At 41.1% G+C, this 12500-nt stretch overlaps 2 protein-coding genes across 3 annotated transcripts in view; both read left to right on the top strand.

Moving 5' to 3' along the window:
* Positions 1-10022, top strand: part of LOC122330603 (DNA-binding protein RFX7) — a 13997-nt gene extending 3975 nt beyond the window's left edge. Inside the window, exons 3-10 of one of the 2 annotated variants that reach the window (XM_043227757.1) lie at positions 1815-1900; positions 2292-2330; positions 2475-2597; positions 2675-2791; positions 2934-3018; positions 3142-3349; positions 3452-3753; positions 3834-10022. In XM_043227757.1, coding sequence (XP_043083692.1) covers positions 1815-1900; positions 2292-2330; positions 2475-2597; positions 2675-2791; positions 2934-3018; positions 3142-3349; positions 3452-3753; positions 3834-7379 — 4506 coding nt within the window. In that variant the 3' untranslated portion in view covers positions 7380-10022. The remainder of the gene's footprint in view (positions 1-1814; positions 1901-2291; positions 2331-2474; positions 2598-2674; positions 2792-2933; positions 3019-3141; positions 3350-3451; positions 3754-3833) is intronic. The other variant, XM_043227759.1, reaches the window with a different exon arrangement.
* A 2089-nt stretch (positions 10023-12111) lies between these two features.
* Positions 12112-12500, top strand: part of prtgb (protogenin homolog b (Gallus gallus)) — a 22690-nt gene continuing 22301 nt past the window's right edge. The window contains exon 1 of the mRNA XM_043227245.1: positions 12112-12461. Within this exon, the coding sequence (XP_043083180.1) occupies positions 12395-12461 (67 nt within the window). The 5' untranslated portion in view covers positions 12112-12394. The remainder of the gene's footprint in view (positions 12462-12500) is intronic.

Raw genomic sequence — 12500 nt, 5'->3', positions numbered from 1 at the left:
CTGTGCTTTTTGGTAACACTTTACAATAAGACGTCCTTTGTTAATATTTAGTAACTAACACCAACGAACAGCGAACAGCGCATCTATTACGCGAATTATTAATCTGTTAATGGAAATACAGTTGTTCCTTGTTTATTCGTGTTCGCTCACAGTGCATTAACTAATTAGTAATGCTGAAATTCACCTTAACTAAGATTAATAAATGCTGTGAGGTATTGTTCGTTAGTTGGTGTTTCCTAACGTTAGCTAATAAGCCTTGTGTTTGTGTCGTTGTTGTTTTACCACGATTAAAGAGCGTTTGAAGCAGCGTATTACTTTAATAAACTGCCTGGAACAGATAAAGACAATCATAGTTTAATCATAATCAGAATTCGCCAGCTTTAAACCAAATTTAAAGCTGCATTATACACCTGGAACAAATGCAGTGTGTTATATTCAATATACAGGCAGAAGTGGTGTTTTGTTGCTCCGTGATTGGCCAGTAACACCTGTTGCTGCTCTACAGCCAATCAGATGCGAGAGATCCGTTCTATACATCATACTGCATTAGAATGGTGCTTATCAATAATCACAGTGATTATTAAAAGCGTTTAGCAGCACACTATAGAGTCACACAGAAAGAGAATGAGGCTGTTTGCTCTGCTACGTGGTACTTTTAGGAAATAACAGTGAATTGTCTTTTTTTTTTTTTTTTTTTTTTTTTTGTTATTTACTCTCATTGGCTGTCAAGCCTCACCCCATTCATGAGCGCCGGTTTCCCCTAGCAACAAAGAGGCGAATAGAATAAGACGAGGTGAGAGGAATTCATTCTCACCGGCCAATTAAACGGCAGGTGGGCGGAGCCTGTGCTGAAACGACGTGTTGCCAGTGTGTCAGCATCGACATGCGTGTTTACTGTCAGGGTTTACATGGCAACCGGCTAAGAGCAGGGCGGGAGCGCAGGCTTGCTGCTGGTCGTATGCGCAGACACGCTCTGGAACTGTGTGTCTGTAAAAACACACAACCTCGCAGTAATGAAGACGGGAGAAGACGGCAGTGTCAGGGGCCAGAAATCAAAGCCTTTAAGGGAATATTAGTGTGTGGGAATTTGATATGGCGCACGGTAATTAATGTCTGGTGGAAAAAGTTACTAAAACAAGCTAAATTGCATTTCTGCTGCAGACCAAGGGTATAGATTTTAATTGGGAGAAAGGTAATGGTTAAAACTAAGGACCGCAGTTATTGCAGTTGATTGACTTTTTCATTTCTGTGCAGTTTCGCCAGGTTAAAAAAAAAACCTAAGCAGTGCAGTTGTTAATATTAATCAATATAATTCTATGATAAGTCAATGTTTTTTGCAGAAACAATACAATGGACAGTTTTATGGCACGTTTCCGGACTATGCTTAAATAATAAGTAAAAATCACAGTCATGATAAAAATATGATGACCTAAAAATGCGTGATGTGTCATTAAATTATTAAAATGATAACAATGATAGAAAGAAATGCATGTTTTACATTCAAATGCAAACATATTTTAATGAATGTTGCACATGCTGCGTTTTTTTATGTAAAAATAATGTAAAACCTACCTTAAATTAATGTGTCTATATCCTGTTAATGAAGCAACTTTTAACTTGATGCATTATTATGAGTGTAATGATATAAACAAGGTGCTGACCTGCTAAAACAGCTGTATATATGGGGAAAAATACATGTATGTTAGTCATAAGATTTCACATGTGACTGTCAGCGTGCTTTTGATGTTAAAAATAATGGTAAACTTGTGTGAAATGCCCTTGTCTCATGTTCTGTGCGTTGTTTATTCACACAGCAAGATGTTGAGAAGTTTACAGATATCGAAAAGCTCTACCTCTACCTTAAGTTGCCTTCTAGTCCCAGTAGTGGCAATGACAAAAGGTACTTACGATTTTTTTATCAACCTTATTCCTTTCCATATCCCCCTCCTCTCCTTTTATGATTTCAACACCCCATGAACCATTCGTGATTTTTGTGCTTTGCAATATCAAATACACTCATATGTCTGATAATTACGATTGACTCATGTTTACATTCGGTGAAACATGCATATAAGAAATGCATTTATGAAATTGTTTTATAAGATTGTCTATTTTGCATTTGTTGTCAGCTTCACATTGATTCATGATTCATTCAAGCTAATCATTCCACCATTAAAATATATTTTGTGCAAATTATGACATTGCAATACCAAGCTTCCTGTGTTTTGTCATTTGTTTCCCCTTATCTGTCCATCATGTCAACCCCTCTTTCCCAACATGATGTCCAATAGAACTGAAAATCAGAGGGGCTCTGCAAGTCCTGCGATATGGTACTACAACTTTAACTATATTAAAGGGAAAAGAATATTGCAGTAATATGTTACATGATATATTATACAGGACCAAGAGACGTACACACAGCTTACTGGTGCTACACCATCGCTGTTTCAAGCCTTCCTCTGTTTTTCCGATAGTGACCAGAACTCCATGTCGTCCAGCCGGACTCAACAGATGTACGCGTTCAACTGGATCCGAAATCACTTGGAAGAGCACCCGGAAACCTCACTGCCAAAACAAGAGGTGTACGACGAATACAAGTGAGTGGTTTAATGCTGCAGTAATAGACCAAGGTTGTGTTTGCTAGTACTCAGTAGTTTCTGATGCTGTCTTTCAGGAGTTATTGCGACAATCTGGGCTACCATCCTTTAAGCGCAGCTGATTTCGGAAAGATCATGAAAAACGTTTTTCCAAACATGAAGGCACGCCGTTTGGGCATGAGGGGAAAATCTAAATATCCTTTAATGTGGAAAAAATCGGATACGTTTTGAATACTGTAGATTTCTGCATTCGACGCACTTAATGCATGGCAGCATTTCCTTTTGAAACTAATTTTTGTATGCATTCAATTGTTGTGAACCTTTACAATGCGTTACGTACTGCTACAGCGGGCTGAGAAAAAAAGCATTTGTGCACATGCCGTCACTCCCTAACCTGGACTTGCACAAATCAGGAGATGGGGTCAGTATCCTGTTTCTGTCAAATCCGAAACATGAGATTCATATCAGTTTAAGTGCGCTAATTACAACAAGATTATGTGCAGGTTTGATAAGCAAATCCCTACTTATCCATCCTATTCTTTAGTGTGAGTTGTTGGAGTCGACTGGACAGTCTCCCAGTGCTGAGGATGAGATGCGTTCGGCAGCTTGCGGTCTTGTCTGCGAATGGGCTCAGAAGGTTTTAAGTCGCCAGTTTGACAGCGTGGAGGAACTGGCACGCTTTCTTCTTAACAGTCATTATATAGGCACTAAGTCCATGGCAGCTCTGACTGTTATGACTGGAACCCCAACAGGCAAGAAACTAAAAATGACCGGGCATATGAATCTAGATTGACCGTTGCAGCTAAGGCTTTGCATTTCTTGTATATAACTTGAATCTCTTTGATTAAAAACAGGTATGAAAACCCCTACGCCTGCCTCTGCCTTTGTGCCAACTGGTGAAGCCAACTCATTCCAGCCCCAAGTGAAGACCCTTCCTTCGCCATCTGTAGATGCCAAACAGCAGCTACAGCGGAAGATCCAGAAGAAACAGCAGGAGCAGAAGCTCACCTCTCCTTTGCCCACCGATGCCCAGGCCAGAAGAGCTGAAGCGGGCACACCTGGCCCAGGATCCAGCCTGACCTCTGGAAGTCCTGCACTACTATCCCCTCAACCAACCATAGGCATTGTGGTCGCAGCTGTTCCAAGTCCTATCACAGTAAGGAAATTTTGGTCAATAGCAGGGTATGGATGATTTGACATTTGGACAAGTGACTTAGTTTGTGCTTTTGTTTGCAGGTTCAGAGAAACAGGCAACTAATGACCTCTCCGAGTCCTGTTGGGTCAGCAGAGGGAAAAGTTGTACCTGTCAACTTTCAGGTTGTGACACAGCCTGTTAAGCAGTCTCCAAAAACACCCCAAAATATCCCAGCCAGCCCAGTCGGTGACAGGTTGGCCAGACACCGGTATGCTCAGATTTTACCTAAACCATCTGCCACAAGCGCCATTGCCCTTCGCTCGCCCCCAACGCTGCTCATTACCAACAGTCCCATCAAGACGGTGATGCCTACACCCCACGTTAGCTCTGTAAATGTGGTCAAGATGACTGCTATTTCATTAGCGCCTAGCAGTAGCAGTAGTAGTAGTAGTACTTCTACCCCGTTGCGACCTGCTTCAGCGGGTGTCAGTAGCACAGCTTCCCTGGAAGAATCTAGCCAAACCCATCAAGCTCAGAACGGGGCATCTGTCATGTCTCTTCAGTCATCTGGGAAAGCTGGACGTCCCACCACGACCCTAACTACATCAGCGTCCACTGTTACCAATGAGGTAAAAGTGACTTTTGAAGCTGTGAATGACATTAACTCAGCTATTGCTGTTGATAAACAAAGCACTGCATCAGGGGCAAGTACAGGTCTAAAGAACGAAAGAGCCACTAAATTCAGGGCTTCCAGTGAACCCTCTCTTCTTATTAAGGCGTCTCCTGTGCCTGAGAGAGTGACAAGGGCCAAGAGTGACTCTACAACCCCTTCAAGTACAATCATGGGGGCTCTTGCCCCGAGCAGCAATAACAACAACGATCAACCAGAAAGTACTTTGTATTTAACTGTTACTAGCCAGAATGTAGACGCCGAATTGTCATCCTTTTGTGCGGTGGCAACTGCAAGCACTTCTTCTAAAGATGCTGGCCTCAGTTCAAAAAGCCCTCGAAAACGCTCTGCATCTGTTTTGGAAACCCATACAATCCCAGTTAAAAGAGTATTCATTTCCCAGCAACCTTTGGATGTTAGCGGCAATACCAAGCCTGGTATTGTAATAGCAACTAAGAAGATTCAGAGACCTGGCACCCCAGCTAGACCAGAGAGCGCGCCGTGCAAAGTTACAATAAAGCAGAGTAGCTCTCTTCCAACTCAAATCTTGGCCCTTTCTGACACCCCCATTGGAGCCCTGGACACCTCTCAGATTATTAATCCTCAGCGCTCTTCACAAATGAATGAAGTTGCCAACATTCCCTCGAATGAAAATGCTTCTGGTAATAGCACAGCTTTACTGCAGCAAATCCCAAGTCACCAACAAATCAGCAGTGACATTTCTCAGGAGGTATCTGCTGTAAGTGAGCTCAAGAGTTCGCTGCAAGACTACTCACATCAGATGCAAGCAGAACACAAGCAGATTGCAGCTAATCCGTTACCGTTGATGGCCCAGGCAACTGAGACCACCAGTCAGCTCACTCTTCAGCAGGACATTGTTGATTTTGCAGGCGCCCAAGCAAGCATAGATTATTTCCCCTTCAATGATGATGATATGACCCAGGACAGTATTGTAGAAGAGCTTGTACAGATGGAGGAACAGATGAAGCTGAATAGCAGCTTGCAGTCCTACCTGAGTTGTGTTGATATATCCTTACAAGGTCAAGCCACAGTTGGCCAAGGAACAATCATGTCGCCCCATCAGACAGGTACACAGTTCTATCATTCCTCCCACAGTAGCGCCACTCCAATCCACACGCCAACTCCGACACCTACACCGACTCCAACACCTACTCCAACTCCTACCTCTGAGATGCTACCAGGGGGCCATAGCTTGACCAGAGAAAGCCCTTGTTCTCGAATGGCACCTGTTACTCCAGTGGATAGCATCTTAGGTGGGCGACACACACCCATCAGCACTCCACTGTCAAACTGCAGCAGCAGTGTTCCGCCGAGTCCCATTGAATGCCGCAATCCTTTTGCGTTCACTCCTATAAACTCCAGCATAACTGGATATCATGATGGTAGCGTTGTGTCCAGCAGTCCAGTGAAACCCATGCAAAGGCCAATGGCCACCCACCCAGATAAAGCCAAGCTGGAGTGGATCAACAACAGGTACAACAGCACCGCGGGATCTCCCGTTATCTCCACCAGCTCCACCATTGGCATCCTGCCCAGTTACCAGGATCTGGTTGAGGACCACTTCCGTAAACCACACGCTTTTGCCATCCCAGGTCAATCCCTCCAGTCTCAGTCAAGGCATCAGGACGGAAACTTGGGAAGGTTGACAACCGTTTCCCCAGTGCAGCAAGGACAGCAAACCACCCTTAGTAGCAAGCAAGAAAGTTTTGCTGTCCCTGCTCCGTTGGACAACAAAGGGGCAGGAAGCACATCTGCGTCGGGAGGGGGAACCTTCAGGTGTCGCAGCGTCAGCCCGGCAGTTCGTCAGCGTAACCTTAGTGGCACCACTGCACAAACTGTCACCACCCCACGATCTGTCGTTTCGCCCTTTAATTGCCCCCTGACTTCTGAGGTCCTAAACATTTTGTCCAACAACCAGTCTGTTGTCAGTGCCAGCAGCTTGGCCCAGAGGAGCCAATCAGTTCCACTGAACATCATGATGCAGTCTGAGCTGCTGCCCGTCAGTCACCAGGCGCAGCAAAGCAATAGTGCTAAGATCACCACTGTGCTCCTTAGCAAGATGGACACGGATGGAGATGATGCAGTGCGCGGGCTAGGCGTAAATAACCTGCCTGCCAATTACACAGCACGGATGAACTTAACCCAAATCCTGGAGACAACACAGGGCTTTTCCGGAGGCCCCAACTCTCAAAACCAGCAGCTGCCTCTGGACTCAAGCCCTTCGCCCTTTGACTTCCAGAAGACGGGTTACCTCATAAGCACGGGGGAGGAGGAAGTCACCTTCTCCAGTGGTGACAGTCAAGCACAATCAGGCTCTGGACTCCAACAACCGGAAGAGCAGCTTCAGCTCCAAGAACCGCAGATGGAACTTCAAAACCAACAGCTAGCACTCCAGAATCAACAGCTGCAACTTCCAGATCAGCAATTACAACTCCAAGACCAACAGCTGCAACTCCAGGACCAACAGCTGCAGCTTCAAGACCCACAGTTGCAGCTCCAGGACCAACAGTTGCCGGACCAACAACCGTCACAGGATGACCCAGATCTCAGCCAGCAGCACTTATTGCCCCAAACCTCACAGCAGGTTGTGGATCAGGAGCAGCAAGAGCAGCTGGACTTCAACACTACCGTCAAGGATCTCTTGGGGGAGGACAGCCTCAACCCCAGTTCGCAACTCGTTGGACAAGTGGCGTCAGAACTCAGTGCTGTCGCCTCTGACTTTTCCAGCGATATCCGGTTGACTTCTGACCTTTCGAGTAGCATTACCGACCTGAACACTTTGGACCCCAACTTGCTGTTTGACCCCAGTCAGCAGCAGGACCAATATGAAGACGCCACACTGGAAGAACTGAAGAACGATCCTCTGTTTCAGCAGATTTGCAGCGATACTGTGAATTCTGCTGGTTTTGATTGGCTGGAGAATAAAGACCAGCCGACAGTGGAAATGTTGGGATAATATTATTTCCTGTTCCTTTACTGTAGATGTTGCTGTTGTCGTCGTTGTTTATATTTATGGTTTCTGTTCCATGTTTTGTTTTTTGTATTGCGACATTTTGTGTATCCTTTATGTGCAAAAGTATTGAATGATGTGTCTGTGCAGCAAAAATCTGGACGCATTGGACTGTCCAGTTTAAAGTGCCAGCCTGAGGTAAATCTCTTACAGGCATGTGCTATATCTGAATTTTTTACAGTTGTTTTGTTTGTATTCTTGTTGTATGATTTCATGGATCATTCCAGTCATTTCTCCCCATTCAGAAGTCATTTATAGTGGATGGTCAGATATTTCCTCTGGTTCCACCTGGTTGTGAAGTTTGTTCAGTACAATGAGACATCACCTGGTGCACAAGCATATTCTTTTTTATATATTTACTTCCTCTAAAACCATAGTGGATATTGATAACCTGCATGCAAAATTTGCTCTTGTATTTCAACGAAATGCAATATTCCAAGTGACGATTCGTTGACTTTGGGGAAACACCCTTTCTAGACAGTTGTCTAAGGATTCTACAATGTGGCTTTGTGAGTTTGATAGTAGATCAAAAGATTGCAAAAGAGGGCCCCCAAATACCATAAGTACAGCTGAGGTGAAATAACACATCTACATATCGTCAATCAGTCAGTTCAATGAACTGCCAAGATCTTAGGTGCTACTTGGTGCTGACTTAAAGAATCGCATTTACTGTACTTCTCATCAGCCGTCATTTGTTTTGTCAAAGTGATTTTACACATTTTTGAGGAAAAAGGTATTTAAGGCCATAATACTTGTACTGTTAAATCCAAACTGTTGGGGAGGGATGAGACTTTTGGTTTGTTTTATTCCAGAAAAATGGGAAGATGAGACTCGTCTGCCTTATTTCCAGAGTCTAAGGCCTTATTCCATCTCATTAAAGGCTTCTGAATTTAAGAATTTCTCAAAAGAGCGGACTTGTTGCACTTGTCGTGAATTAGCAGTCCTCCATGTTCAGATGGTTGCTAGCCATTTCGTAGGCTTTTTAGCACATCATTTCAAACTGGTAGTGATGATGGTATGGTGATGGCTAGATACTCTTACCAACTCGAGATCAACAGGCAAACCTGTGTAGTTTCTCCAGCCTTAACTCCATACCAAAGATCAGCTGAGGAAGAACAAGAGATTGTGATCTGTTGAGGTTTTCATCTTCAATCGCCCGTCATCTAAAAGGGATCTCGACTGTTTTAGTTCGTTTTTACAGTAAGCGAATTTGCATTTGTGTAAATTATGTATATGGAGGATGTATAGATGGGAAGCATGTTGTACAAGTTCACGAAGGCTACGTTTCTAGGCTAGTAGTGTGACATTTGTAAAAAGGACATAGTTGTCATCATGAGATTTCCATTTTATCAAGATGCTAATGGTGATGATTTGTAGGTAGATTCGAGTGCTCTTAAGAAGAAAACGCTGATCATAACGAGTCCATAGCCAGCACGATATTTCGCTTGTTACGTTTCTGGCTTCCTGTGATGTGCTAGTAAATGTTGGGTCTGTAGCTTGCTAATGTACCATTTTTCTTAGGAGTTTATCGGTTCCTGCGTACGCAGATGTGATGTGTAAATGAAGAGAGGATATAAAAGCATGGATTTATGACAAAAAAAAATTAGATAAGACTTAAATATGAAGTTAATTTAATCGTGACATAGCTAAATGTTGTGTGCAGAGACGAATCAATGGAGCAGACACTGGAAATGGTTTGTATTGCACTAAAAGTTGCGTTTCTTTTTCTGTCGGTGAACAACAATTGGTGCCCGCGTTGATTTTCTTCTAATGACAATAAATAGGGGAATAACTCACTCATGCTCGAAAACGACAATGAATAATTGCCTTGTGTAGCAATGAGCTCTAATCTCAATGAGATCCGCGTTGTACGACTTCTCGAAAATACGAGATTTAAAAATGACAGCGAGTTTAAGAAGAGAAAAAAAAAGAAAAAAGCCAACATGCTTTACCATGTTATAAAATGACTGTATGTGCGCATGTATGTTAAACTATCTATGGTAGTATTTGTCGTGACCACTCCTTTAGCCAATCAAAACAGGACGAGAGGGGACAAAAGTAGTTCTACAGAAGCTATATGCATTTTACGATGTTTACTAAGTTAAAATAAGTCCGTTTCTGTTCATGAATGTTGTTCTTGTTTTTCGTTTTGAATATATCTTCGATTTTCTTCTTTTTATATATATATATATATAGATATATATAGATATAAAAAAATGCCTATGTGAAGAAAGCTGTAAATATTTTTTATGTTCTGGCGTTTATTAAGGCACTGATTAATTACCGTTTTTTATTTTGGCAGTAAGACTCCAGTCCTCTTTTGATACACAGGGTTTGACGCCGCAGATGTCGTTCGTCAGGTCGGTCTGGTAGAAAAACATGTTCATTCTGTCTGTCCATTGGGATCTGTAGATTTGAGCCTCTGATGTACTGGTTTATCTGCTCTGTGTGGACAGTAGCTTGTTAATATTGCAGAAGCGTTTCAGCGATGTTTTGTTCTTTTAATTTTTTTTTTTTCCAATGGAAAGTACTCACAGGTGAGATTTTTTTAAGTGGTTTTAAAAGCCAATAAACATTTTTTAAACAAGACTTGTGTTGTCCGGTGTGTGTGTGTGTGTGTGTGTGTGTGTGTGTGTGTGTGTGTGTGTGTGTGTGTGTGTGTGTGTGTGTGTCCAGCGCCCTCTGTTGGTTGATAGGGACGCTGCATCAAAAAAAAACAATCATCATAAGGTCATGAGGTCACATCATGGCTGCAATGCATGCTGGGACCTCACCAATCCTTTACAAGTCAACAATATAAACTATATTTCTATTAATATAACAATAATCTATACAATGTCACTATAAAACGTATGCAATCCATAATGAAAATTGTAGACACGCACGGGAATTTTTACACTTTAAAAAAAACGTTAGCTTTTATGTGACTTTGATTTAGTTTCTTTTTTTGTTTTATTTAGTGTTATTTATTGTTTTTTTTAAGCTTGATATTTATTCATGTTGCGTTTTATGTGAAATGTTTTGAGAAAACACTATAAAATAATAATGACATAATACCGAATATTTATAAAGAGCCTCTATGGGCTCAGTAAGTTCAATAATAAGTAAATAAAGTTTATTATTGCTATTATTAAATTCAATGTTGTTGCTTTAATTGATATATATATATATATATATATATATATATATATATATATATATATATATATATATATATATATATTTTTTTTTTTTTTTTTTTTTTTTTTTTAATGATTTTACTTTGTTGTTTAAGTCACTAATAACGGCAGATAGTGAATGCCCTTCTGCACATTCGATCATATGTGCTTTTGGAGGGGACAGAGGTCATTCTGCCCAAGCCCAGGGTCAAAGGTCAGGGGTGGTGGAGATGGGGGTTCACCCTGGCCGTGGCTCTGACCAATGAGAGCCGCCGTGTCTCTTTCCCATGACCCCGCACACATTCACACCATGCTAATGACTTCAGGCCTATTGATCCTCAGCCTGCTGTCGAGCGACTGACCGCCTCAGAAAACACAAGTATGATATTCCAGCATAACGTGTGTGTGTGTGTGTGTGTGTGTGTGTGTGTGTGTGTGTGTGTGTGTGTGTGTGTGTGTGTGTGTGTGTGTGTGTGTGTGTGTGTGTGTGTGTGTGTGTGTGTGTGTGTGTGTGTGTGTGTGTGTGTGTGTGTGTGTGTGTGTGTGTGTGTGTGTGTGTGTGTGTGGAGACAGAGAGAGCGTCGGTCGCTGATCAATACCTGATTAAACCCAGCACTTTAGCTTTAGAAGGACGTGAAGTGTATTGAAGTCACTGTGAAAGCATGAATACTTTCTTTAGTCACATTGAAGTAAAGCAGCACTTTTCTTTCTGATCCTTCTATATAAGAGTCATTAAAGTTAACAAACTAAAACCACAAACCTGTTTTGTTGTTGTTTTCAAAAACTCAAATAACTAAATAATTTCTCATTTTCATAACTAAAAGTAAAACCGTACATACATATCAAAAAAGGATAAAAATGACAAAGAAAAAAAACTCAAATACTAAATGAATATTGAAAACAGAAAAATGTAAAAGGACATAAAATGGTAAGCATTTTATTATAATAAAAAAATATTCACTAACTATTAATTCACTAAAAATGAAGTAAAACATTTTTAAATCTAATAACAAGAATAATAAAATACTAAAATGTAAACTGCAATTATAATGAATTTGTAAAATATATTAATAAAAATATAATAGATTATTAAAAAAATATTTTTATAAGTAAAGAAATGCTAAGTAATTGAACATATTAATAATACGAATGTTTTGTCATTAAAAATGAAATAAAAAATTTCAGCTAGTTGCCATGGCAACATTGATCATTTTCATTTCAGTTTAAGAAAAATAAATAAAATTACCTAAAATAATATATATATATATATATATATATATATATATATATATATATATATATATATATATATATATATATATATATATATATATATATATATATATATATATTTTTTTATTTTATTTTATTTTATTTTTTTTTACATTCATATTCAGTTTTATTTCTTGATTTTTCTTTCATTAATTGTAACTTTTTCACTATTTGTTTATGCATTCTTTCACTTCTTTTATAGTTATTTATAGTTAGTTTTTTGCTTTATTTAGCTCCTGCTCTTTCATCTTCCGCAGAAAAAAACATTTGTTTAAAAGAAGTGACCTTCGATCACGAATTTTCCGGAAGTACGCGAACTCTGGAGATGCCGACGGATGACGTCACGCGTGGATACGATCACAACCCGTAGCCGTAACGAGATGTGACTACGTCACGGGGGCGGGGCTTGCGGGGCGCGTGACGTGCTCAGCGCGAGCTCTGCTTCAGTCAGTGATCGGATCTCCGGAGAGTCGTGACGCGCTCCGGACGCGCGCGGGGTTTACGCACGGAATGACCGGGGACCGGCGATAAATGGGGTCCGTGACACGGAGCACGCTTCAGCGGGGGCTGATTTTACTCTGGATTCTGTCGTTTTCAGGTAAGACGCGTCACATCTGCGTGTGTTTGGACGGGAATC

The sequence above is a fragment of the Puntigrus tetrazona genome, chromosome 25 (assembly GCF_018831695.1).
Source record: "Puntigrus tetrazona isolate hp1 chromosome 25, ASM1883169v1, whole genome shotgun sequence".
NCBI lineage: Eukaryota > Metazoa > Chordata > Actinopteri > Cypriniformes > Cyprinidae > Puntigrus > Puntigrus tetrazona.
Note: the sequence above shows the minus strand (reverse complement) of the source record. Positions and strands in the feature narration are given on the sequence as shown.